This window comes from Eumetopias jubatus, unplaced genomic scaffold (assembly GCF_037043125.1).
Source record: "Eumetopias jubatus isolate StellerSeaLion01/CBP00866 unplaced genomic scaffold, mEumJub1_p1.0 scaffold_9, whole genome shotgun sequence".
NCBI classification, from domain to species: domain Eukaryota; kingdom Metazoa; phylum Chordata; class Mammalia; order Carnivora; family Otariidae; genus Eumetopias; species Eumetopias jubatus.
The window spans coordinates 122,036,666-122,064,661 of record NW_028274815.1 but is presented as its reverse complement, the minus strand read 5'-3'; the positions used below and the strand labels follow the sequence as shown (position 1 = coordinate 122,064,661).

Here is a 27,996-nt window from a genome sequence, read left to right as displayed (position 1 = left end):
CCCTGCCATGCAGGGGCAGCAAAAACAGGAAAGCCCTAAATACAGAGATTTCCAAAAGACACCACTCAGAAACTCCAGAAAGGCTGGGGCCCCGGGGCCTCTGATACTGTCCCCATTTTTCTGTCAACCAAACCCCAGCTTTGCACAACACCAGGTACATACTTCTTGGTCTTTGCATCCTTTAGGACCTTGGCATCAGCCTTAGCACTTTTTAGGTCTCTCCGGGCATCTGCTAACTGTTCCTTCTTGGCATCAATCTAGGTGAGGAAGAACAGTAAGGTTTAAGAAAATCAGCCCAGAGAGAAAAAAGACAGGCTCCACCAGAGATGAAACCTAAAAGTTGTCTCGGCAGGCAGGCTGTCAGTGGTGTGCCAGGTAAAAAACCCCCAGCGGTGGCTTCTGGAAGGCACAGAGGAGATGTACAGTGACTGCTGAATTCAACTGCTATTTGGCCATTTATGTTCTTTGCTGACCCTTCAAGAAATAAGTGATCCTTCTACAGGGAGTGACCCAGGGCCCCCTTAATGCAGAAGCTCGGGTTAAAAGAACGTGCCAGGACTGGGAATGTGCTAATCTTTCAATCAGAGGACATGTTGGCTTTAGACACCTGGGAAGAGGGCCACAAATGAAAACTGTTTGTCGAATGGATCCTGTGCCAGGGTGTAGTTTCATTCTAAGAATACTACAGGAGAGAACTCTTTATGAAGCTGAGACAGGATCCTTGCATCTACTGAACCCAGCTCATTACTCAGATTCTGCCAGTGCTCTGGGAAGGAGCTGCCAGCTTCTCAAGAAAAAAGTATACGCTGAGTAGAGTACCTAAGGGACTTAAAAATGGCAACTGAAATACCCAGGAAGCAAACAGCTCAGCCAGTCTGTTCAAACCTATGCATGGCTTGGCTCTGGCATTCTGTTTTTAAAAGAGAGAGCTGAGACGGCAAGGAAATTGAAGTAGTTATCACTCAAAAACAGAGGTCTGAAAACATTTTTGGCTATGGAGCGCTTTCTATAAAGGAAGAAAACAAGGGCAATTCCAGCCTTTCTTGCTTATAGAACCCTTGAAATACCTCCAGAAAACCCAAGTTTTTCGTTTCTGCTTAAGGACAGCAGCAGGCAACACCACAAAACCAGAGCCTGAACCAGTCAGCTCATACTGCTGGGGGGCAGAACCTCGGACGTGCTATTGCCTTGCTAACCTGCGAGGTCAAGGGAACCTTTGCGGCGTAAATAAATACTTGCCTGATTCAACACACATGGGGCTGTTACTCTCAGGCTAGAACTGTCTGTTAGGTATACACAGCCCAAGACTAGAAACAGAGGCCACCATTGTGAGAGAATCATTAAATGCATTTTACTATAAATGGCTTACTTCCAACATCTATGTTGTCCAAAGTCAAGCTGAAGGAACGGATTCTATACACAAAAGTATCACAAACATCACTACCCAGATTCTTCTCAGGCTAGAAATGTAACAAACCACAATCTTTTAACCATTTCTGTGGATGCTAAATTGGCAGGCTGTTTCAAATTCTCTCAAAGCATCAAAGACTCCATTGATTCACTTGGCAAACAGGGGCATGTGTTTGCTTTGTGGGCACACAGGAGAGGGTTCCTGGGCTTGGAGGGCTCGTCTGGCAGGCAGCCTGGGCTGCCCAAACAGTGGTTCCAGAGTAAGATCAACAAAATAACTCCTCATGCTCCAGGGAGGAGTAGCCTGAATTGGGTAAACAGCACCTGAATATTCAAGCTTTTACTTTCTGGCTTGGAATAACAACATGGGAAGAGTAAATGATACCAGAAGACCCTTTAACAGAGTGGCAGCAAATGGGAGCTGCTAGGAAGGGTGGTCTATAGGGTTCTTTGCCTGCCAACCATATGGTCTAAGGACCTGAGAGGCCTAGGGATGTATATTCATTTACTGTGCACATGTGCATCCCCCTTCAGGAAAACCAGATGGCTCCTGTAGCATGAACTGTAGGTTGTGGATATTTTTTGACCCAGATGTACTACTACTGGGTATTTATCTTAAAGAAATTTCAATAGAAGGAAAACATGGTGGACCTGGAAATGTATGTAGCCTTACTGTATAGTAGCCATTTTAAACTCCATATGTCCTAGTACAGAATTCTGTGAATGTGGATAGAAAAGAATTGCATCTGTAAGTTCACTAACCTCTATTTGAAATTCACCATTTCTTCTTCAATTATGACTGTGGGCAACAAACCTTAGTAACACCAGTAGTACCTAGGACTTCACCACCAATATATGTACAGATATTTCCATATCACTGTAATTGTGACAGAAACCTTGAAGCATCATTTACATATCCATTACTACGCTTGAGATTTACAGTCATTATCAGACCCATCTTAAGATCTTACTTAATAAGGAAGTACATCACAGACTTTAAAATTTATTTGGTAAGTATATTTCAAGATAATTGGTCCTTTGTGACCCTGTGTGTCTGCTCTAAAGTGAAATATTGCAAATTCTATTACGAGTTAGTGCATTGGAATAGGTTATGTAGCCACTGCTAACACAGAAATGCCAACCACCCAATGTTTCGTGCCTTGTGGCTTACAAGTGCAGTACCAGGCAGAGTCATAGGAGGAGAGGCACATGGAGGAGGAACAGCATCTACTTGTTTGCATGTCAGTCTCTCCCTCTAGGGCAGCAACTCTGGCACAAAGCCAGTATTCAACAGATGTTTGATGATGAGCTACATAAAAATATGATTCATGTGGAATGTGTAAAAATAAAAATAGTTGTGCTAGGATAAGGGGGCAATTAAAGATCATTGTTTCATCATCTTTTCAATTTGAAACAATCTAATTTGGAAATCGTATTTCTGGGCTATGGCAAGAAATTGTAAAGACTCTCTTTATATCCATTATCCTCATTTATAATAAGGACAATAGTTAGCAATATTTCAAAGAAGGTACATCAACTTAGTTTTTCAAAACAGGAAGTGGCCAGTGCAGTACTTCTGTTCACAGAATGGAGATTTTCTAAACAATGGGTACCTGATACTCAGTATCTTGATCAGAGCTAACTCCTAGTATATTTCCATTTGTCTATCTAGCATGGACCTGTCTTCCAGAACAGACCTAGAACTGGCCGCCTCATATCACAGCTCAGAAGGCCTCGTTTGCAAATTATCTATCCACAGTATATGGGGTTCCCTTAATTTTCCTACCCCTCCATCCAGACCCACAATACCTTAGACTGCAAGTTCATCATGGACTTCTCAAAAGTTTTGGGTGGTGCCCTCTGATGGTTACAAAGAATTGCAACAGCTCGGTTGGCACGGTTATAAGATAGGATCTTTGCTGGGATGTTCTCATCCGCTGTGAAGAAAGAAACAGGGAGGGTCAAACAGTATGTATACACGAGGAGAATACACAACATGCTTCCCCAGCTCTTCTTCCTCATGACTTTGCCAGGCCCATCTCACTCTGATGATCACGTTCTCCCAAGACACAAGGTCAAAACCTATGAGTCAAGAATCATCATCTGCTTGTCTCAAAGGCTGCCTCCCCTACCTAGCCACCTAACGTAGCCTGAAGAAAATGTGGAATTGGGACAGAAAAGGTCTGTAGAGGAGGGTAAGACAAAAGGATCACAAGCTTTACATTTTAAAACCACAAGGCAGTTATCTGTTTTAGAAAGAAAACTTAAACTCACATGGCATCCTTTATCCCACCCTAAAATACCAGTCCTCAAAATATCCTCTTTGGATTTTCCAGCTCATATTGTAAGGCCACCTGACATACTTACAGAGGACAGGGGGAATTTAGCAATGACTGGGCTCTAGGAAAAAAAGTTTGTGGATCTTGATTTTACTTCTGCACCTAGTCTTTAGAAGAATATTACCTAGTATCTTAAGGGGGGAAAAATGACAGAAACCGCAGGGGAAGGATGTGCTCTTATTTCTTTGTGTGTGCGTGCTATTTTTAAAAATTAACCTTGACAACCTTATTCTTTCCAATTTAACCAACATCACAGCACTAAGTCTTCACCCTGTGAGTTTTCAAATAACATACATATAAAACATCAAATGTAGGCATTTTCAGAGCAGGTAAAAAGCTCCTGTCAGCATTCCATGAAAATTAATCTTGAAGTTGGGGTAGGAAGGGGGAAACTGCACTGATTTTATGTTTATACACCTAAGCCTAGAGCTATAGAAGAAAAAGTTTCTAGTCATAAAGTTAAGGAGAAAAAGCAGAATGGATCTAGGACTTAGCTGAGCAAGGGCAATGTACACACCAGGAAGGATACAGGCCCATCTGACCAAGCAGTACTTACGGGCTGTGAGTTCTTTTAGCTGTTGCTGTAGCGTGATGGAGGCATTGTATGTACGGAATACTTTGGCTGTCAAGCCCTCCATGAGATCCTGAAGATGCTTATTTAGAATACCAGTCTGGAGGAGACAAAGCAGAGAGAGGATATTGGGATTTAGGCAAAAGCCATACCACTCTGCCCCTTCTGGCAAACTCTAGGACATTTATGCCAGTGTAATCTCAATTTTGCCAAGTTTATGGTCCTGCCAGTGGGAAGTTAAAAAAAAAAAAAAAACGAGTGAAAAGAATTCCAAAACAGGTTTGCATGATACCTCCCTATGAAGTACTTTAATCTTAAGCAGGCCAATAAAGCAAAGTTGTCCTTCCCTATTAAGATCTTCCCTGATAAGATATCAGGGAAAGGCCTTCAGTCTCCAGCAGAGGTGGCTGGGCATCCAGCCAAGAGAAGAAGACTCTGCAAGAGCCAGAAGAGAATAAAAGGCAGGGTTTGTCCACCTGTCTCAGGGCTTTGGGCATGGATTTACTGCGTGCCTACAGGAGGAAGAGTGTTTAGTCCAAGTCACCGCCAGGCAAACCTCTCCTTTAGGAGCTTGTGAGGAGGCTCTGGCTGGGCCCCTCCTTCAACCCAGTGCACTCTGTCCACTCACATTGAGTCTATCAAAAAGATCATCCTCAGGCTGTTTGTTCTCCATAAATAGCTGTAAGTTCTTAAAAACCTAAAGGAAATAAGTAGAACCTATTATTTAAAAAGCCTTTACTTTGGAAATAATTGCAAGCTTACAAAAACTTGGAAAATAAAAAAGCCCAAGACATACTCACATCCTTTACCAGATTCACCAACCATTAACATTTTATACATTATTCACCATTTGCACAGTACATGTCTGCCTCATCTCTCTACATACATGTGTGTATACACCTATTTGTGTCCTGAACCATTTATGTGTACTTGTATTATATAATAGCCCTTTACCCCAAATATCTGTGTATTTCCTAAGAATTTCTAAGGATAGAGATACTCCCTTACATATGCACAGTATCAGCTTCATAAATTTACATGTATATATACTTCAATCTGCTGTTCATATTCCAATTTGGTCAGCTGACTTAATGATGTCCCCTACCTCCCCGGGATGGAACCCAATCTAAGGTTATTACATTATCATGTATCTTTAGCCTTATTTAGTATGGACCACTGCCAGAGCCAGCAAAGCCTTAATGACTGATTAAACATCAGACCGTTAAAGGGCTGGATTATGGAGGCCCGGCACCCTGTAGGTCTCTGGTTCAAGCCCAACACTTGGGGGAAAACGTGGAGTTGCAGTGCCCTCTTTGGCACGGGCTCAGAGATTTGGGGACTAAAGGGCTACTGTTCTGCTCAGTCAAGAGTTGAGAAGTTGAAGAAAAGCTACAAACGTGACAGATGTGCAACATGACCAGGGGATACTGAAACGTGGCTGAATCATTACAGTAAGGTGAGTTAAGTCTTATATTGAAATTTGCCATGAGGGCCAACTCTCTACAGCATGCTCTGTTGAGTATTACTATAGGACACATCCCCCCATCCCCAGGAAGGTGTAGCATTGGGGGGGGGGGGGAGGTAAGGGACAGGGACTAAAAGGAGGTACCACAAGACACCCAACAACACCTCTCCCCTCTCTTTCAAACCATCTTCCTAATGTCCAGCGGAGTGAAGAGCATACAAAAAGCGCTCAATAAATGCTTGCTGAATGAATGAAAGGAAAAAAAAAGGCCAGAGAGCAACAGGCCACAGTAACTTACTCGTTTCTCAACAGGGACTTTGTTATAATATCTGATTGAGTCCTTCCCAAGAAAGTCAAACTCTACCACGTATTCCTGACCATCCAACTCTGGGTGCAGATTGATATGCTCCACACGAAGGGAGCAGCACCCCACGGTGTCCGCTGTTTCTCCTTCCTCCTTCTCATTGCCTGCTCTCAGAGCAAGCTGTCCAGGAAGAGAGGGAAAAATGAGAACAAATGAAAAAACTTGAATCTCACAGGATCTCTAAGGAAACCCACATCAGAAGTCTCCCAACTCTCTCTGGAGACAGGGCATCAGTCTGCAAAGACTTGGGAATTCTGGATTCTACACTGTTGCTTCTAAATGAAGTATGGGGAATCATAGGGATTTTTTTTTTTAAATTAGCAAATGAAGGAGTATTCTTCCTATTCTGAGTAATCAAACTCAACGGTCTCTTAATTTTGCTCAGTTTTTGAGACAATTCAGAATTTGTGCTAGGCAGAGTAAAACTGGGGGGAAAAAACCAGAATCTTCAAAAAGGCATTGACAAACATCTCTAGAGCATGGTCCTTCAAACTGTAGTTGTGATACATTAATGGATTGTTTAACCAATTTTAAGGGTTATAACCATCCTTTATAAAAAAAAGACAAGAAACCAAAATTAAAACGTCAGAATTCACCGCTCATAGAAAGTCTAAACATTGTTTTGTGCAGCTTTTGTTTCAGCTACACACAAATATATTTATGTGTGTTGGGTCGTGATGTAAAATAAAATTTTTTTGGTGGCTTATAGTCAAAAAGAGTTTGAAAATGTCACTGTATTTCCTGCAGATTCAGATTCAGAGAGCAGTATGCTCCAAACGCCTCTCTCTCTCCACTTCTACCTTCCTTACTGGACCAGAGATCGGTCCTCCTCCAGCTCTAACACAAGGCCCAGAGGAGTAAACAAGGTGGGGACACCTTGAATAAGCTGAACATACGAGGTAACGTGACAGGGAGATGCTCACCTTGTCTATGAAGTACAGAGCTACAGCCCTCTGCCGGACTTTCATCTCTTTGGACTTCCAGTCTTCTCGATACTGGTTCCGGATCTTATCCACGCACTTTTTCAGTCGCCGAGCAGTCTCATATTTCTGCCAGTCTTTCTCACCCTGCAAAGACCCAGCCCCAAATGTGGATTGCTTAGGGATGGTAGAGGAAAAATAGACTTTGAATATCCAAGTTCAGAGCTCTGAACCAAAGAGAAGGAACCTGAGCTTAAGCAAGGCAGAAAAAGAAGAGTACTGAAGAGAAGTTTTAGAGCATCTAACCTGATGAGAACTCATGCTGTCCCATTTCATTGTCAAGCCCAACTGGCTCCTGTCTAATTGCTAAGAAAGCCTCTGTAAAAAAAAGCCCACATGACATGTACCAAAAACTGACTTCTGTCAATACAAAGCGTTTAAATATCCCCAATTCCCACATCAGCATCACCACTCTGCTGCAGAGTCTGTGACCCAACAGCAGTTTTCTGCTAGGACTGAATTTCATTAAATCCAAGACAACCATTCAGTCTGATGGACTATCAAGGAAAGCAGAACCAAAGATGACAACACGTAATTACTAAGGAACACAGAGACTTCCAGGAACAGTGGTAATTATTCACCATTTTCTAACTTCTGCATTTAAAATTTTCTTGATTAGACTGAGGGAAACAATGTTACTGGGAAGACTTTTTTTTTAATCATTAAAGAGTTTTTGGTACAAGGTTTAAAAATTGATTCTAATGCCGATGAAATGTTTTTAAAAGGGTGTGAAAAGACTGAATCTAATCAACAGTGACAGGAGACTATTTCTGCTACCATGTTGAATGGAAACAGACTCACAAGCAAGGACTGATACTGTCAAGTGTGAAAGGTAAGAAACGAAAAAACAAAAAACCCCATGAAATCCCAAGGGGGGCAGGGAGTATTCTAAGGACAGAAACAGATTATATGACATGAATAAAGGGATGGAACTTAAGAACCCAAGAATCTCAGCTCTTAATTCCCCCAACCACAAGAGAAAGAGGTAGTGATTAATAATGACATATGCCTACTTCCTACCTGACATGGGACGTGTGGTCCTTGAAGCATAAGAACTGTGGTCAAGGTAACTAGCCTTAGCCTTCTGAGTATGCAGGAAAGTGGGCTATGTGAAAGCAAGAAATATCTTCTACATCTAGCTCTAACAATGCTCAGAAATGCACGCTTACCCGGGTATGCTAAGGATTCATCAGCACTCTCCCACAACTGTGTGTGGCCAAGTTGTATGTACTTGGTTGGCTACAAAACAAGAGGTTCAGTAACTACTTGTTGTGGGTGGGTGATTTAGCATTTGGTGAATCAATATCTAAGAAGAAATATCTAAGTTCTATTTCCTGACAATGGGAAGCTGAAAATTTCTCACTGATTTTTCTAAGTACATATTGACATTTAAGAGGGTGAAGAAAAAGGTGTGATACCAGCTGTCCCCATACAAGTCAACAATAAATTTCCATGACAATCATGTCTCTGACACACACACACACAAGAAAGACTGATCTTCAATAGTACAGTTTCCAGCTCAGGAGCGGGCTGCTGGCCATCACTTTAAAGCACACAGGCCTACCAAAGCCTGACTCCAAGTCTTCAAAGTCCCGTAGATTTACATTTGGGCAATTCCTTACTCATGCCACTGAAACAAAGTTTAGAAAAACCCAACAAATAAATCATTCACAGAGGATACCACAAGACCAACTTTTCTTCACAGGTTGGCTGGGCTCTTGACACAAGGATCCAGGATTCTCTCAAATAAGGACATAGAGATGGGGGGCAGGGGCAGAAGCCACCTTGTCTAGGTCTAGGGGCCTCCAGGAAGTATGCTTATCCCTGCTGCCTTCAGTTTCTCTAAACAGAATCCAGACAGTTAAGTGCACCTGAACAAGCTTTCTCAGACTACTAGAAGGTAAAATACCCATTTCGGTCTTCCAGACAAGGTCCTCATCAAAACTATGATGACTACTAAAGTAAAACAAGGTGACTACTATAGGGGGACTGCCTTTAAGCCTTTCCCATCTTCCCCTACCCATTCAAACCTCTGTTTGGATAAGAATCTAATTTGATTTAGTTATACAGGACATTCTTTGGGTGATTTTTTTTTAACTAGTGGGCTTACCATATTTTGTTTCTAATATAATTACTTACTCATGAAGCACAGTGGGTAAATGGGGTCAGAATCTGGATTCAGGATACAAAGTGGGAGATGAGCTAAATCCTATTCTCTAATCCTCTCTGAGATTTGTCTTGGGGAATGATGACATTTGCCAATATTCTTAAGTGGCTCTTATTTTTTTAAGAATTTTTTTTTTTTAAAGATTTTATTTATTTGACAGAGACACAGCGAGAGAGGGAACACAAGCAGGGGGAGTGGGAGAGAGAGAAGCAGGCCTCCCGCCAAGCAGGGAACCCGACGCGGGACTTGATCCCAGGACCCCGGGATCATGATCTGAGCTGAAAGCAGACGCCTAACGACCGAGCCACCCAGGTGCCCCCCTCCTTTTTAAAGTAATCTCTACACCCAGTGCTGGGCTCGAACTTATAACTCTGAGATCAAGAATCACATGCTCCACTGACTGAGTCAATCAGGTGCCTCTTAAGTGGTTCTTTTCACACAGATGGTGATCCCGATGTGAGTTTGCCATTGTGTAGAACACGAAAGAACGGGCGGCTGGCACTGTGAACTCCAAACACCTACCACTTAAACAAAAGATACAACAAACTGGCCCTATATATTAATACCATGTTTAAAGAGAAAATCCAACTAGCTTTTCATACGTGCCCACTTTTAAAAAGTTTGTCTTTCTATTGCTGATATACAGAGGTCTTTATATATTTAAACTCTTTTCCAGATATAAGTAGTGCATTTTATTCTACTATTTGCTATTCATCTTCCATTCTCAATACATCTTTTGTCATACAGATTTAAAGTGTAAAGTGTCATACAGATATAAAGTGACAATTTATAACCCATGTAACCCACACCCCATCAAGACAGAGAATATTCTCTATCATTCGAGAAAGTTCCCTCATGCCCCTTCCCGGTCAATCACCAACTAAGCCACCACCATTCCTTTAATCTGATTTCTATCATCATAGATTGATTTTGCCTAATTTAGATTATATAAATGGAATCATACAGCATAGACTCATGTGTCTGGGCTTCTCAACATGTTTTTAAGATTCATGTTGGGGTGCCTGGGTGGCTCAATTGGTTGAGCATCCAACTCTTAATTCAGGCTCAGGTCATGATCTCAGGGTTGTGAGATCGAGCCCTGTATCAGGCTCCACACTCAGCGCAGAGTCTGCTTGAGATTCTTACTCTCCCCCTCTGCCCCTCCCCCAACACTCTAAGAAAATCTTAAAAAAAAAAAAAAGATACATCCATGTTACTGCATTTATCAGTAGTTCACGCCTTTCAACTGCTGGTATATATGGTGTAATCTATAACTATCCCTAATGTCTCTGACGAGACCTGTGTTCTGTTGATGTACCCCTACAATGTTTCCAGTTTGAGACTTGCACAAATATAGTGCTGCTATAAGCATTCTTGTACATGTTTTTTGTGGACATAAGTTTTCAATTTGATTTGGGGCAAAAATACCTAGAACCGGAATTAGTATCTCATTGTGGTTTAAATCTGCATTCCACTGATAATTAGTGATGTTGAGAACTCTTTCACGTGCTTATTGGCCATTCCTCTATCTTGTAAACATCTGTTCAAGTCTTTCACTTTTTTATGGGGGATGTTTGTCTTTTATTATTGAGTTATAGAATCCTTTGTATAATCTGGATACAAGTTTTCTGTCAGATAAACATCCTGCCAGTATTCTCTCCCAGCCTGTATTTAACAGTGTCCTCTCTGTTGAACCTAAGTTTTTAATTTTAATGAAGTCCACTTTGTCAATTGTTTTTTTAATCATTAGTGTTTATTTTGTGTCCTGGGAAATCTACACTAAGGTCATGAAAATGTTCTACCATGATATCTAGAAGTTCTAGTGTTTTATTTCTTATACTTCAGAATTTTGCAAAAGTCAGGCTCAGAATTTTTTAAAAATAAGCATATGTCTTATTTTCTCTAATAAAGCACCAAAATCAAGAGCTTCCTAAGCATATAAAGTTTTATAAGGGTATTTTCCTTCAACCTAGCCCTTCAACACAAAGATGGTTACATTTAAAAGGTCTGAAACCTCACAGAATTATAAGATCTAAAGAGAGGAAAGGCAGAAATGGGTATTTCACCCTAAGAATATTTTAATAGGATTGAATACAATGTAATAGCAACAACTGATTCTGAAGTTTACTGTACTTCATTTAAAGAAAAAATGAGGGCACCTGGGTGGCTCAGTTGGTTAAGCAACTGCCTTCGGCTCAGGTCATGATGCTGGAGTCCCGGGATTGAGTCCCACATCGGGCTCCCTGCTCGGCAGGGAGTCTGCTTCTCCCTCTGACCCAACCCCCTCTCATGCTCTCTCTCTCATTCTCTCAAATAAAAAAAAGAAAGAAAGAAAGAAAAAATGACAAATTTTGTTTGTAAAGTTAAGACTGGTTGAAGAACCTCACTTTTACTAAGGGTTACTTTACAGATTATGAGACTAGATAATGTTTCCAACCTTGGCAGTGGGTTGGACTTAGCAGTGAGTACCTTTAACAAGCAGTCCTTTTGTAACCTCTGGATCTATGGTTTATCTGGAATCAGAGAGCTTCACTGGAACTACTGGTTCCAGAAGGCTGACTGCCATTTTCCTGCTATTTCAGATTCTGTGGGCACAAGTCCAGAGTGAAAGAGGAAGGGAATGGAAACACCTGCAAGATGTCTGAATAAAGCAGAACAAACCAGGATGAGCACAGAAAAATGTGAATGAGCTCAGGACAGTCTTTACCTGGAGCACATGTTCCTGTGGCTCTCAAAAGTCCTCATCCTTTCAATGACCTGTGAGGCTATTTGTACTATATGCCCGGCTCTGAATGCAAGTAGACCAACCCAAGTTTCAGAAAGCGGGACATTAAAGGGACACACTTCAGCTGTACTCTTAACTACCCAATTTTTTTTTAAGTTGTCAAAAATCTCTAAGTCATATCATACTTGAGCTAAATTTCTTACTGGAGCAGAGATGGGGTACAATGGTACAATAATATTACATGGGGGAAGTGAGTAAGTAAAATATAGACAGAAAAGCAAGCAAAGAATCTTAGAATAGGAGAAGTCTCTGGAGGCTGAGCAGAAAGGTATATAGAAAGAAGCCCCATGATGGTAGTCTCCCATGTTTTGGATCTAAAATCCGCCAGGAAGTAAAACTACCAATTACCACCCTTCACTCTCTACTACAAAAACTTACCCTTTTTTTTTAAAGATTCTATTTATTTATTTGAGAGAGAGAGAGAGAGACACAGCGAGAGAGGGAACACAAGCAGGGGAAATGGGAGAGGGAGAAGCAGGCTCCTGCTGAGCAGGGAGCCCGATGCGGGGCTCAATCCCAGGACCCTGGGACCATGATCTGAGTCGAAGGCAGACGCTTAACAACTGAGCCACCCAGGCACCCCTATAAAACCTTATCTTTATAGACTTTTGGGTCAGATCAATAAGTGAAATCATGCTTTAATCCTTACACTGTTTCAAACATAGCAATGAAGTGCTCCAAACAAGATGGGGAGAGCTAAAGCCAGTGCACCTGTGTTAGCATGGGCTTAACTGGGCCAGAAGACTCCTCGGAGGAAAGAACAGAGAAGTGCAAAGAGCAGAAGAGAACGCTACATGCACAAAAACTACCTCCCCATCAAAGTTTACAGGTTAAAATACATTAGTGGTCTCACTCATAGTCTAAGTATCTATACAAATACATCCACATTGAGATACAGAATAATAAAGATAAACTCTTTCCTGGAGAAAAGATACATTATAAGGATGAAAATGAAATTTTCAGTGAAGAATTTGCCACCTATAGATCCTCACTAAACAAACTGAATGGGTGTGTTTCAACAAGAAAAGTAAACCTAGAGGGAAGGTATTGAGTACAGAAATTATCTCATTCTGACGACTGCCAACTGGAGAGAGGATTAGGGTTTTATGGGATGATTGTGGGTTCTTTTAAAAGGAAAACTTTAAGCAAAAGATGTATGAGGTAGGGACGCCTGGGTGGCGCAGTTGGTTGGGCATCCAATGCTTGATGATTTCAGCTCAGGTCATGATCTTGGGGTCCTGAGACTGAGCCCTGTGTCAGGCTCTTGGTTCAGCGAGAGGAGTCTCCTTGAGATTTTTCTCTCTCCCTCTCCCTCTGCCCCTCCCCCCACCTATCTCCCTCCCTCCCTTTCTTAAAAAAAGAAGTATGAGGTGTAAGAGTGGAAATGATTTATAGGTAATTTACTTGTCTACACAGAAAATCCAAAAGACACAGACACTTCTAGAGTAAGAGTTCAGCAATGTTATCAGATACAAAATCAGTATTAAAAAAATCAACAGCATTAACAACTCTAGTAATAACAGAAATGTAGTGGGGGAAAAAAATCACATTCAATATAAGCCTAAAAACTATAAGGGTTCTAAGAAAAAACGGTTTTAAGAATGTGTAAACTATGGAGAAAATTATAAAGCAATACTAGAGGGTGTACTCAAAGACATAAATTAATGGAGAAGTAGAACACATTCACAGACTGGAAGACTCAATAATGTCAATTTTTCCCCTATTAATCCATAAATTCAATACAATAAAAATCTCAATAGTTTTCATTAGACCATGACAAATTTATCTCAAAATGAATGCAAAATAGCAGAGCCAAGAATAGCCAAGACAGTTCTGAAGAATGAGGTGAAGGAAACCTGTCCTAGTCAGTAGAGCTCAACAGTTAGGACAGTATGCTAATTAATTAAGAAATAGACAAACAGGACAGAGAGCCCATAAACAGACTGACATATATGTAGAGATCTGATATATAAATAGAGAGGTAATATAACTAAATAGTTCTGGGACAACTGGTTATTCACTTGAAAAAATATATTAGAGCTCAACCTCCTACTATACACAAAAATACATTCTAATAGATCAAAGATCCAAATGCAAAAAGCAAAACTTTAGAAATGTTGGCAAGGATATGGAAGACAGAAACATGTGCACACGGTTGGGGGAATGGTGGTGATGTAAACTGGTTAGGCACTTTAGAAAAAAATTTAAAAATACCTAATGAAGAATCCTTAAGGCAAATTTTTATCCATATATACAAGGAAGATGTATTGATCCAGCACTGTTTATAACAACAAAATATTATAAACAACCTTAAATGTCTCTTGACAAGAGAATAATTTTTTTATAAAACAAAACACCATCTAGCAAATAAAATGGATAAATTACAAGTATATGTCAAGATAAAAATATCAAAACCAAAGCTGAGTGAAATAACTAAGTTGCAGAACGATCTCAATAGCATACCTAAAATTATACCTTGTAAAAACAATGCTACATATTGTTTATTCACAGAGAAACATATTGTAAAAATACAAAAATATGTAAGAGAATGAAAACATTAAGTTCATTATAGTAACCTCTAGGGAAGGAGGTGAATAGTACACAGGGGGCTTCAGTTATGTTTATCAGAATATTCTTACAAGATGAAATAATTAAACAAATAGGACATGATGTTAAAGTTTGACACAGCCAGATGATGGGCATGAGCTTTCACCGTACTGTTATCTATTCTTGTATATCTGAAATATTTCATAAAAAGTAAAACCCCTAATGCTTGTAACTCCCTATTTTTATCAGGAGAATGCTTCTCCTACTGGCAGTGCATTTAAAGACTATTGAAAGCACTGTCAAATCCGGACCTCTGAAGTTCTTACTGCTCTGCTGAGAGAAACAGCCAACAAGTACAGGCAAAAGCTAAAGAAATCACATTTCTTTTTCTCTTAACAGGAAGTACGACTTCCCAAGCCTTTAACCATCTTCATGACTCTTAGGATCCCAACCCAGCTGAGTAGATTCTCTGTCTTGGGTATAAAATTCTAGGCAGGGCCTATATGTGGGTGACTTCTACGTTCACTACCATAACCATCATTCAGAAACCTACACAAATCCCTACAGTATATGGGGGTTATCTGGATATTGTCAGGAATAAATTGGTGGCTCTCAGCCCTGGAGGTCCTCCACCTGCCCTATCAACAACAAAGATGTCAACCCTTGGAGGCTCTCCTATAATCAGCTAGAATCCCAGGTGTAAGAGAATGCAGTATGCATGTATTTGGAATCCGTTCACCTCTCTTCACCCATACTGGCATCATCTTGTCCAAGCCATCACCATTCACTGCCTGAAGGATTACAACAGCATCCTACTGGTAACCCTACTTCTGGTGTGTGTCCGATCTAATCTCCACAGAATTTAGCACTCAGAATGATCAGTTATGTCAAGTTTCTAAAACAAAAACCTGGTACTGTTTCCCTTAGAACCCAGTACCTTCCTATTGGATTTAGGATAATATAAACAATTTTAGGAAGAGTCTGAAGATCTGGGCTGCATCCCCCTCTAAACTCTTCCTCATGCCCCTTTCTTGCTCACTGTACCTCAACTAGGCTGCCCTTCATTCAGTCAAGACCACCAAACTCTCACCTCAGGGATTTCAAAAGGCTATCTTCTTTGGAACACCCATTGCCCTCTCCCTTTCCATGGATAAATCCTATTCATCTTGTCTTATCTTAAATGTTATTTCCTCAGAAAGGCCTTCCTTGAACCCGAGGCCAAATCAGATGCCCTGGTATACTCTGAAATGGTACCCTGCACTTTTCCCTTTGCATCCATCATTTACAAGACTTTATGTTTACTGGTATGACTGCATATAAAGCCTGTGAATCTTGCTGAAGTGGGGTTATGTTCAAGACACTCCTCTCTTCAAAGCCCTTCAATGGTTCTCCACCAGATGCAGAATATGGGCCAGTCTTTTTATTTTAGCAAGACGCTTAAGGCTGCCACAATTTAGCAGTAGGGTGTAACATGAAAGCATCAGGAGGCTAAAGATCTAAGTCAGAGTTACTAACTATTGGATTGTGGGCAAGTTTTCTGGCTTCCCAGAAACCAAGTTTATCTATAAAACAGTGGTATTAGTACATCTGGTATGGTTGCTAAAATAATTGAATGTTAACATACATGAAAACACTTAGAAGTAACCTAATATCCATTATTTTGGTTTTTTTGTGTGTAAAATACATGTAAAATTTACCATTAGTGACATTTATAGCACATTCACAATGTTGTGCAAACATCACCATTTACTAATTCTTTTTGTCACTCCTTTTTACACTTCTCCCTCTCAGCCCATGACACAAAGCTGTTTGGAATACCTAAGACCTAAATGTAATCGAATTTCCTTCATAAATTTATTCCTGATCTGTAAGTGCTGGGAATAACTGCTGTATTTATCTAAAAACACTTAATGCTTACCTTTCTCCTAATACAGTTGAATTGTTACCCAATTTGCCCATTAGCCTAGGAGTTCTTTGAGAACTAAAACCATTATTCATCCACCTTTGTTTATTTCTGAAGAAGAGAATGTTTCTTTAGATGACTTCTGTTCATAAGGGTTTTCTTTGATTCTATACTTACTCTAAACTAGAAAAAGTGATTTTTTTTTTTTAAGATTTTATTTATTTTTCGACAGAGACACAGCAAGAGAGGGAACACAAGCAGGGGGAGTGGGAGAGGGAGAAGCAGGCTTCCCGCTGAGCAGAGAGCCCGATGTAGGGCTCAATCCTGGACCCTGGGACCATGACCTGAGCCGAAGGCAGACGCTTAACGACTGAGCCACCCAGACGCCCCGAAAAAGTGACATTTCTAACTGAATGGCAGAAAACAGAGATGGTCTTTTCCATATTAGAACAAAAAACTCCAAGTTAAGAGAGTCTGTTGTTTAGTGTCGACAAGACACAGCCTTTTGAGGTGCAGCTTTCATGTCTTAACAGATGTTTAAAAACCTGTAAACCAAGATTAAGAAGGTCTGTAAGTCCCAGTCCCCTGCATGTTAACACAAAGAACTAATTCCTTGGCTGTTTTCTTTCGAGCTCATTTCTCTTTTAGGTTGCTACACACATTTCCATGGTACATCTGAGGTAGGAAGTTCATGGGACTCTCCCACGCAGGATATGCCTAGCAGGCTAATAAGAACTTGACTGCCCTTCCAAGAGAGCTTCCCCTTTCAGTAATAGGATTAACAAATAACAACACATGGGTATACAACAGTTTACAATGTGCTTTCACATACATCATCCCATTTAGTCCTCCTGGTAGAACCTACCCATATGAAACCCTAGGAAGCCAGAAGTATGTAAGACTCTAGATTTTACTTCTTTCTGGATTTAGAGCAATCATGTTCCTTTCCTCAGGGCCAAGAAAGGTTGAGGAAGAAAGCTACAGAAGTAAATTTACATTTATTGCATTCTTAAAAAAAAAAAAATGGGGGGGTCCCAAGCAGATTCCACGCTGAGCAAAGAGCTGGACACGGTGCTCGATCCCAGGACCCTGAGACCATGAACCAAGCTGAAACCAAGAGTTGGACACTCAACTGACTGTGCCACCCAGGTGCCCCACATTTATTGTATTCTTTATCACATTCCAACCACCAGACAGTAAGCACCATGAAGGAAGGGACTGCATTTGTTTTGTTTACCAACACATTTCCTAACATCATGCATATACTCTGCCAGGCACATACTGGAATCTCAGTATTTGTGAATTAATAAATGAATCAGATTATAATGTGATGCAGAAAGTGGATATTTCTTAGGAAGGTCACCAAATAATGCTAAGCATGAAGATACTTGCCTTATTTTATGGAGAGTTTGTCATTTGTCACAGTGATTCTAGAGACCAAGAACACTACATTTCAACAAAAGACATCAGCCCCACTAACTGGTATAGCTCTTAGCTACACCTTACCTTGATTCGTGAACTGGGGTTCAGCATGATGTATTTAATGGAACCTTGGATATTCTCTGTCCAGGAGACCAGCCAAGTAACCTTGTTATCATGCCGGACCTCTTTCCATTTATGTCCTGTAGGAGGAGAAGGAACCTTGGCATCTCTGTGGAAATAACAAAGCAGGAGGGCAGTGAAATAAGAAGCGAGGGACAGTTTCACCTTTCATGACCTAAAGTTGATAAATCTGCTGAGCATATATTTCCATGTTTCCTCCTCATTACCAGTCAGTAACTGAAAAGTACTTGGAGATACCATGTTGTTCCCAACAGTTCTGTGTAGCCTGGGAAACAATACCAGCAACAGTACTCCCAAGAACAAAGGAATCCCCCTGCCCCCTTGATTTCTGGCCCAAAGAACTATGCTCACTTGCTACAGTTGATGATGATATCCTCAGGCATGATCCGTCTCTTCAGCATGCCCATCTTGGGGTGGTTGCCACGGCCGCGGAAAAGCCCAGGAGGTTCTATCTTGAAGTTGGCAATCCTCTCTCTGTGGTTATCCATAATACAGAAGCCATATTCTTTCAGTAATTTTTCATTCTCCTCTTTGATTTTCTGGAACACAGCAAGGAAGTACTCAAAATGGGCTCAAACTGCTGTTCCCTATTCATATTTTATCTCTTATTCGAGAACAGCTCAAGGTACAGAAAAGTCTAAAAATCACTAACAAATGCAAATGTGGGTGCCTGGCTGGCTCAGTTGGAAGAGCATATACGACTCTTCATCCCAGGGTCATGAGTTTGAGCCCCACACTGGGTGCAGAGATTACTTAAATAAATAAAACTTTTTAAAAAACTTTTTTAAAAAGAGAGGACTGCAAATAAGGATAACCTCTAATAGAGTTGTCAAACTTTAAGTATAATAAAATTCCCCAAAATATCTACCTTTGAGGACTGACTCCAACTACAGATTCAAAATTGATTTTCTTAAAGGATTTATGTGTGAGAACATGTTACCTACATATTTTTAAATATAACTTTAAAAATTAACATCATTTTGTTGAGTACTGTCAAAATGGCAGATGGGGAAGAGTCTACGATGGGCCTCCTAAAAGAACATCTCCATGTTTTCTAGTAGATTCCAGACACATTTAGTTGAACAGCATTTCAGATGGGTTTTTCAAGCTCTAACATACCTGTCACAGATTCCATCCTAGGTATATGGGTACATACATTGTATACTTTGCAATCCTTGCTCCAAAAAAGGAGTGGAAGTGGAACATGGAGTCTCCTTACCCTCTGCTGACTCTATCTTCATATTATACTTAGAAATTCAACTTAACTAAGTCCTGTTGCCTTATGGGTGGGAACAGATTCAGAACTTGCTGGCAACAGGTGTCCTTGGCCAGGGCTCTGACAAGGGGATACCTGTGAAACCTCCCTATCTTTGGATCGCTATTTACAAGAACAAAGCGGTTTTTAAGTTTTAAAACACCCCTGAAGTAAAGAATAAACCAGGTTTCACTAATTTGGAATACTGAGAAGACTAAACTGAGACTGAAAAGCCTGACGCAATTATCATTCTTATAGTAACTCATAATTTTTAAACTACAGGTCAAATAGGAACCATCAAACAATGAATTACATAATAAATTCAAAGGCCTAAATTGTATGTAAAATGTTTATCAAGTCCCTTAAAATAGTGAAACTATAAGGGTGCCTGGGTGGCTCAGTCGGTTAAGCAGCTGCCTTCAGCTCAGGTCATGATCCCAGGTCCTGGGATTGAGCCCCGCATCGGGCTTCTTGCTCAGCGGGGAGCCTGCTTCTCCCTCTGCCTCTGCCGGCCTCTCCCCCTACTTGTGCTCTCTCTCACTCTCTGTGTCAAATAAAAATAAGTAAAATCTTTTAAAAAAAATAAAAATAAAAAAATAAAATACTGAAACTATAGTTTTGAAATTCCTTAAAATCCATAACTACTGGACCTACAGCTTGGGGAAAAAAAAAAAGATAAGACAAAGACACTCTAGCCTGGATTTCTCTAGATCAAGGGCAGGCAAACCTTTTCTAGACAGAAAATATTTTAGGCTCGAGGGCTAGACAGTCTCTGTTGGAACTACTCCACTCTGCCACTGTCACATGAAAGCAGCCATAGATGATATGTAAACAAGTAGATGTGGCTGTGTTCCAATAAAACTTTTTAATAAAAATAAGCAGCCTATAGTTTGCCTACGGGTACTCTAGAAGAAAATGACATCCCCCTGGATACTGGAAAGATCCTTCTGCAGTGGAGATGGAGATGGATGAACATGGCTAGATTCTAGGGTACAACAGATCAACAACAGGGAGGTACACAGGCAGTATTATTGTAGCTGTCTTAAAACCCTAAAGTCCAGAAGCCACTGTGCAGGTCTGTCCATCCTCAAATACTGTATTACTGGAGTTCCTGACTGGATTTTAGGTCACAAGAGAACCAGGTTCTTACATTAAATAAAGTGCTTATTATTCACAATTTTCAGTCTATGTAAAACCCTTAAGAAAATTTAAACTTTACTAGGCTAAGAATCCTAAATCTTTAGTACAGCGCCATGTGAAATTACTGAAGTCAAATCTCTATTTTAAGAACCAAGAAGAGGGGCGCCTGGGTGGCTCAGTCGTTAAGCGTCTGCCTTCGGCTCAGGTCACGATCCCGGGGTCCTGGGATCGAGCCCCGCATCGGGCTCCCTGCTCCGCGGGAAGCCTGCTTTTCCCTCTCCCACTCCCCCTGCTTGTGTTCCTTCTCTCACTGTGTCTCTCTGTCAAATAAATAAATAAAATCTTAAAAAAAAGAACCAAGAAGAAAATTAGATGAACTAAACACCATTCCAAAGTTCTCCAGAGGTTTATGAAATTCTGTAGTACCAGTTTCTCTTCCTTGCTCATCTGTTTCCGAGCTTCTGACTGGGCTTTGAAATACTGGCTCATCTGGGTAAAATCACATTTGCTTAGGTTGGTGATAATATTCTTCTCTTCATTAGTCATCTCCTAGTCAAAAAAAAAAGGCGGGGGGACAGAAGAAGGTAAATACACTATTTACCCCATAGGTTTCTTTGTGATTACAGCAAAGCACCATTTTTTTCAACTAAAGGTGTCTAGAGAGGTAGTCTAAATTCATGAGTTTTGAAAAAAAGAAACATAACTTTATTACTTTGTTCTATTACAAGATATTTAATAGAAAAATGCTTTACATGATTTTTCCTTGAAAAAGGTTATAGAACTCTTATGTAATTTCTTGGGCTCGTTACACCCTGCCACATCCGCAAGCATATGTATCCCACAGTTTGAGAAACATGAATATATATCATTTGCTTTAGTAATGAGAGAAATATTTCCATACTCATTCTCTCTTAGAAACATTATCCCTGCTCTACTCACTTATTAAATGTTATTTCCAGAGCTATTCAGAAAGTAAGCTTCAGCTCAGCCTCTGTCCACATAATCCAAATTGAGAATGAGATTGTTTAAAATCACCTAGACAGATGTAGGAAATGTGATTTCAAGAGCAGAAAGTACCAAAAGCAAGTAAGACAGAATCAGAATGGAACATCACATTAACATCTCTCTTTGCAATAGCAGATACAGGACAGGAAGTCAGTCCTGCAGAGAGAAACTTTCCTCTGTCAAAAATACAGTTTGACTTTCCTCTGCTCAGCTAAAGCTGAGGTTTTTTTGTGTTGCCTAATAAACTCCCTCCTGCAGCCATATGAGGGTGTGAGAGGAAAGAAATAGAAGTATTCTTGTTGGAAAGAAACCCTATATAATACAGTGAATAGAGAAAAAAGAAAAACTTTAAAAAATTCATAAAGCTCAAATTTTATACCACAGAATTTTTGGTAAAGTTAGTTTATTTAGTCCTTGATTAATATTTCTGCAAGGTGCTAGGATATTAATACATGGGCTACAATACCTTTCTCCAGTCTTTAAAGAAATTTTTCCTAAATATTTCCTTAGTAGTATATTCATGGTCGAGCATTTTTGCAAAGAAGGTAGCTACTTCTTCTGCTTTGGGGCTCAGCTTCATGACTTTACCTAGAGGAAAAAGCGGTTCCAAAAATTGAGGTGTATAATTCATGTTTTGAGTATAAATACTGAGCTCTGGAGAAGTCTTCTAACGGATGGTTTACCTTCCCAAGGTATACAAAGGTCTGATGACACATGGTAACAACAACAACAAAGACAATACAGTGATTTATAACTAGTTGTATAAATTCTCCTTCTCTTTAGCAGATATTTACCTGGGTCATTCTCTGGAGACTATGCCAGTAAACTGTTCCCAGGTGCCTGCTCAGGACAGGGATGAGCTGGGGGAGGCCCAGCCACTCTTCCTTTTCCTTTCAGCAAGCAGGGTCCTTTACACCTCTTCAATGGTTTTTAAAAATCAAATCCTCAGAGGGACTCCTGCCACTGCTAAGCTAAGCAGCCTCTGTTCAAGAAGGGGAGGAAGGGATAGGGCAGGGAGTGGAAGAAAGGAATTGTGGGGAAAAGAAATAGGCATCTTTCTTCTTTCAAGTTAGGTGGGTGGAATATGAATAAAATAATATATATCCATAGCAGGCAAGCCCAGATATCCCACATGAAAAATCTAAATAAGACCTTCCTCTAGAACTTTTGTACTCAAAGTGGGGTTCACAGACCAGCAGCATTGGCATCACGTGGGAGTTCTGTTAGAAATGCAGAATCTCTGGGGCACCTGAGTGGCGCAGTCGACTGGGCATCTGACTCTTGGTTTCGGCTCAGGTCGTGATCTCAGGGTTGTGAGATTGAGCCCTGCGTTGGGCTCCATGTTCAGTGGGAAGTCTGCTTAAGACTCTGCTGCTGCCCCTCCCCAACCATGTTCTCAATCTCTCAAATCAATCAATCTTAAAAAAAAAATATGCAGAATCTCAGGCCCCACCCCAGATCTACAGGTTCAGCAAGTGCATTTTAAGGGACCTTCAGCTGGCACGTGTACATACTAGAGTTTGAGATGACTGTTCCGGAACACAAGCACGTTGAGGCTGCCTCTTTCAAGGAAATAAGACTTCCAGAGCACAAGGGATGATAGGGTCCTTGGTAGTGTGGACATGTTAGTAAAAGTTGTTCTAAAGGAATCCTGATGTTACACAATGAAAACTGCTAACTTGTAAAGTAAATCTGAATGAGGCCTAGGGGTTTTGTGTATACCTAATTAGTAATAAAGGAAAGTACTTGGGAGTTTAATCTACTTTTTAAACAGAGTATTTTTAACAGTACTCTTAGGGCCAATTTCCACTCTTTCTTGACTATCCAACTTTACAACACCATCTGGAACTAATCCATGGCATAATAATTTGAATGTACCTAAAATGACGTTAAACACCATTCCACCGCCTTACTATTACACAGGTACTAGTAATTCACCAAGGATTTTCACTTTCATTACAGAAAACTAAAACTTAACCAGAAACCCATTCATTTCAAAACTCAGAAGACATCTCATTTCATGACGGTTGGGAAGTTACCATCCCTAATTGCAGGGAAGAAGGGAATTGACACAAAACTGAAATTGTCAGGGTAGACAGAAGAACCTCCTTGAAATCCATAACTCAAATGGCCAACAGGTGGCGCCACTTTCCCCTTTGCAAGAAGACACTTTGGGGAGGATAGGGTTATTAGCTTTCAAGGGTTTCCTGTACTTCTTTGGATCTCCCCAACTCAGGTCTGAACTAGAGTTGCCAGTAAAGTTGTAACAGGCTTCTAATATAAAGGAAAACATTTAAGTCATTAAAAATAAATGAAATAAAAGGCAAGAAAGAATTTAACTGTTCTTGGGTTTGTTTGGCATAAACTGGTATCAATATTTGAAAAACAAAAAAATGGAGACTCCTTGGTCAATTTTACTGAATTTTGTACCAACAGAGGAAGCAATTTTGATGCCTCCTGTTTTAGATGAGCCATAAAAAGAGGAAATGACAGTTCCCCCAGCAGTAGAGTGGTGGGAGGATGACTTGAAGGTTCCTGGCAATGGGAGCACTTTGTGGAAAAGGCTGAGCTCCAGGAAGAAGAAACTGCTGAGTCAGAGCTGAAAAGTGGAGGTTCTCAGCAGAGGCAAGTCACTGCTTCAGCCAGCCTGTGCCCCACCTCCCTGGCAGGTCCAAAGGACTCTGGAGAACTCTCTTCCCTAGAGAGTAGGCAGGACTTACAGTATCAATTTGGACTAATAATTCAAATACAACATCCTGACTTATTACAGAGTGGGAGTTTACACAATCAAAGGGAAGAAATCCCAGCAAGAAACAACTGAGAAAATGATAGAGTTGGAGTTCCTATAATGGAGGACTGGGTAAGAATGGAGGAAGGGACCATAGTGACCAGTGATGCCTGGCTCAGGCCTTGGCTTCTCATCTTGAAAAGAGAAACCCAGGGGCGCCCAGGTGGCTCAGTTGGTTAGGTGTCCAACTCTTGGTTTCGGCCCAGGTCGTGGTCTCAAAGTCATGAGACTTGAGCCTTGTGTCAGGCTCTGCGCTCAGTGTGGAGTTTGCTAGGGACTCTCTCCCACTCTCCTTTTGCCCTTCCCGACCCCCACTCTAAAATAAAAATCTTTAAAAATAAATAAATAAATGAAAGAGAGAGAACCCAGAGACTAGAGAACCTAGCTTTCCTTTAAATCATTTTGAACCTCAAAGTGGGGCTTTACTAGTTGAGCTTTCTAAAATTCTTGTTAAGCCCAGACTTGAGCTACAGAATACATGGACTTCCAGGATTGTCTTCTTCAAGGTTCTAGGCTCTTTTTCCTCATCGGAGTTTGGCTTTGGAGTCATATCTGAGCATCTCCAGGAATGACCAACTATGTGTGCTCTGGTCAACACTAGTCAGAATGTTTATCTGATGCAAGCATTTGTCATTGAGGACATGCAATCAGGGTACTGTCCACTGCTGGGTCTTGATGTCTAACACAGGTACACTGAATGTAAACAGTGTTTAAAAAAAAAATGAATTCCAGCTAGCCAAGTTTAACATGTTCATTTGCAAGACCCAGCCTTTCAGTATAAATTACTACCCTTTATCTGTAAGTATCTGCGGCCCTGAGGTCACTGCTGGTGGACAAAGAGATGTACTACAACTCTCTTAAGTGTTCACCACTGATGCCTTTCAGCAGTTTTCCTGCCCAGTATTTCTCAAAGTTTGGTGAGCAGACCACTTGGTTTAAAGGCACCCAATACTATTATTCTACCTCTATTAAATGAGCCCAGATCTACCTGGTGAATCTTAAGCACATAGGGTTTGAGGGAAAATGCTCTAGCCCTTTCTGGGTAGAACTCTTGGAATGAGGGAGGTCATTTGAGCATTCCCATCTGCATAGTGCTACACTGCAAATAGGAAGAGTGTCAGAGACAGACTCTTAAATTCTTCTACTCAAGGACAGAAATACCAATGGCAGTTAATGAACAATTCTGAGTGTTCTAAGAGAACCAAGCAGGGCACTTCTTCATGGCAGCTCCTAAAATTTGACTGCACATAAAGGTAGAGTGTTGTGCTACACTATATAGTTAGTGACAGATACTTAGCAGCCCTACCTAGAGGTTGATGGCTAATTAATCTTCAACCAAATACTAGTACTATTTCTCATCATGAACAGCTTGTGAGCTTACATTGATCGCTAAAGTAAAATATTACCATTTAAGTAAGGCTTTTCTAATAAATCTTACAAAGAGTAGCTCCTCAGAAATGAAGTTCAGATAAAAACATTTAACTTGGGGACCAAGTGCTGTGACCTATGTAGATGGACATTTTTGGGAGCATGTAGTTAAGACATTAACAGCCTCCTTCTCAAGGCACTTCTTCATCACCAAATGGGCCTTTAAGAGTTAAGTGAACACCTGATGACCCTTCCCCCAAACCACACAAGGACAAAACAAAATGAAATAAACAAAAAGGATTATATAGCACAAGATCCTTCCTCATTTTCTATTCCTAAATAGAAGCAGACTCTTTTCTTGGCCAAGAATTAGACAGCCTTGGAACAACTCACCATCATAGTAAAACTTGACACTTTCTGGAAGAGGTTCATATGGTGGAGCAAATACAGGGCCTTTATGTTCTAGGAATTTCCACTTGATGCCTTCAGGATAGCGCTCTTCTTCCCACCTTTAAAAGACAAAGTATAACCTCATTTAGTGATCACCTAATATAGAAATTATCACCTAGTAAATGCCCAAATAATTAATCTGCTCAACTGACTGGTGCTCTAGAATAACTCTGGGCCCCACATTCAAGGCCTGGATCAAAATAGCCATTATTCTTCACTTTGAAAAAGCCAACACTCATAACAAACAGAACGGAATGCTCAGGTGAACATAGGAAAATACAGTTCAACAGTTCAGTTCTAAGACTGGATACAAGGGATCCCCACTCAAGGAGCTTGGCAACAACTGGGGGATATGGAAATGGAAACAGCTGTTTTACCGCAATGGTATATAAGGCAGAGGTATTACTTAGCTGTTGATACACAGAAAAAGGCCTCCTGGGAATGGAGATGGCAGGTGAAGGTAGAGGGGAAAACAACCCTATAAGAAAGGACAAAATACAACAGAAGACTGGGAAATAATAGTTTGGTTGGGGTATACTGAGTTTAAGGTACTTATGGGTTAGCTAGAGCTATCTAATAGCAGACCCTGATAAGTGAATGTAAAGTTTAGTGGAAACAGCTTTTAAAAAACCTTTTTACTTTGGGTGGGGGGATCGGTTAGCCTGGTGATGGATATTAAGGAGGGCACGTGCTGCATGGAGCACTGGGTGTTGTACGAAAACAATGAATCGTGGATCACTGCATCGAAAACTGGTGATGTACTGTATGGTGACGGACATAATAATAAAATAAAATTTAAAAAACAAAAAGTTTTTACTTTAAAAATTAGACATACAGAAAAACAAAGACAAATAAAAGGAACACCATATACCCATCACTTACATTCAACAACTGTTAATATTATGCTAAGTTTCCTATCTTTTGCTGAACCATTTCAGCAATGTACACTGCAGATATGATACCTCACCTAATAGTTCAGCAAATGTCTCTATAAAAATAAGGATATTCTGTCACATAACTACAATACTATCACATCTAATAAAATTAGTATTCTAGGGGCGCCTGGGTGGCTCAGTTGGTTGAGCGACTGCCTTTGGCTCAGGTCATGATCCTGGAGTCCCAGGATCAAGTCCCGCATCAGGCTCCCTGCTCAGCGGGGGGAGTCTGCCTCTCCCTCTGACCCTCCCCCCTCTCGTGCTGTCTCTCATTCTCTCTCTCTCAAATAAATAAAATCTTTAAAAAAAAAAATTAGTATTCTAATACTTACACCATACTAAAAACTTCCAATTCTATTCAAAATATGTTTTATAGGCAGGATCCAATTAAGGATCATGCACTGCCATTGGTTGACAAGTCTTTCTTTTTCTCTAATTAGACCTTCTCACCATCGCCACCATTTTGCTTTTTTGAGTCAGTCAGTTGTCTTACAGATGGAATATTTTAAAAACTTCACAGATTTTAATCTTCACTATTTCTACTTTAAAAGTTAAAGTTCTACAGAATCCTTCTAAAGCCTAATTATGCATATTCTATTACTTCCTATCATCTTCTTACTCCCAATATTTTTTCTAACTCCAATATTTTAAACAAAGTTCAGAAACATTAAATAAAAATTATACATATCAAACTGCTGTAATAAGAGCATCACTATAAAACCAAAGTCAACATAGATGGCCAAATGATTTTTGACAAGGGTGCCAAGACCATTCAATGGAGCAAGGAATCTCTTCAACAAATGGTGTTGGGAAAACTAGATATTCACATGCAGAAGAATGAAGTTGGGCCCCTACCTTATACTATATAAAAAAATAAACTCAAAATGGATCAGAGACCCAAACATAAAGGCTAAAACTATAAAACTCTTAAAAGAAAACACAGGGCAAAAGCTTCATGACT

At 40.4% G+C, this 27,996-nt stretch overlaps 1 protein-coding gene across 1 annotated transcript in view; it reads right to left on the bottom strand.

Annotated features, from left to right (window-relative positions):
• The window catches only part of TOP1 (DNA topoisomerase I), a 90,827-nt gene that overhangs the window by 2,541 nt on the left and 60,290 nt on the right, over positions 1 to 27,996 (bottom strand). The window contains exons 10-20 of the mRNA XM_028122040.2: positions 26,044 to 26,159; positions 21,961 to 22,082; positions 20,916 to 21,038; positions 18,446 to 18,633; positions 18,038 to 18,182; positions 7,073 to 7,216; positions 6,084 to 6,269; positions 4,949 to 5,017; positions 4,306 to 4,420; positions 3,220 to 3,347; positions 163 to 257 (exon numbers count right to left, since the gene is read on the bottom strand). Coding sequence (XP_027977841.2) covers positions 163 to 257; positions 3,220 to 3,347; positions 4,306 to 4,420; positions 4,949 to 5,017; positions 6,084 to 6,269; positions 7,073 to 7,216; positions 18,038 to 18,182; positions 18,446 to 18,633; positions 20,916 to 21,038; positions 21,961 to 22,082; positions 26,044 to 26,159 — 1,431 coding nt within the window. The remainder of the gene's footprint in view (positions 1 to 162; positions 258 to 3,219; positions 3,348 to 4,305; positions 4,421 to 4,948; positions 5,018 to 6,083; positions 6,270 to 7,072; positions 7,217 to 18,037; positions 18,183 to 18,445; positions 18,634 to 20,915; positions 21,039 to 21,960; positions 22,083 to 26,043; positions 26,160 to 27,996) is intronic.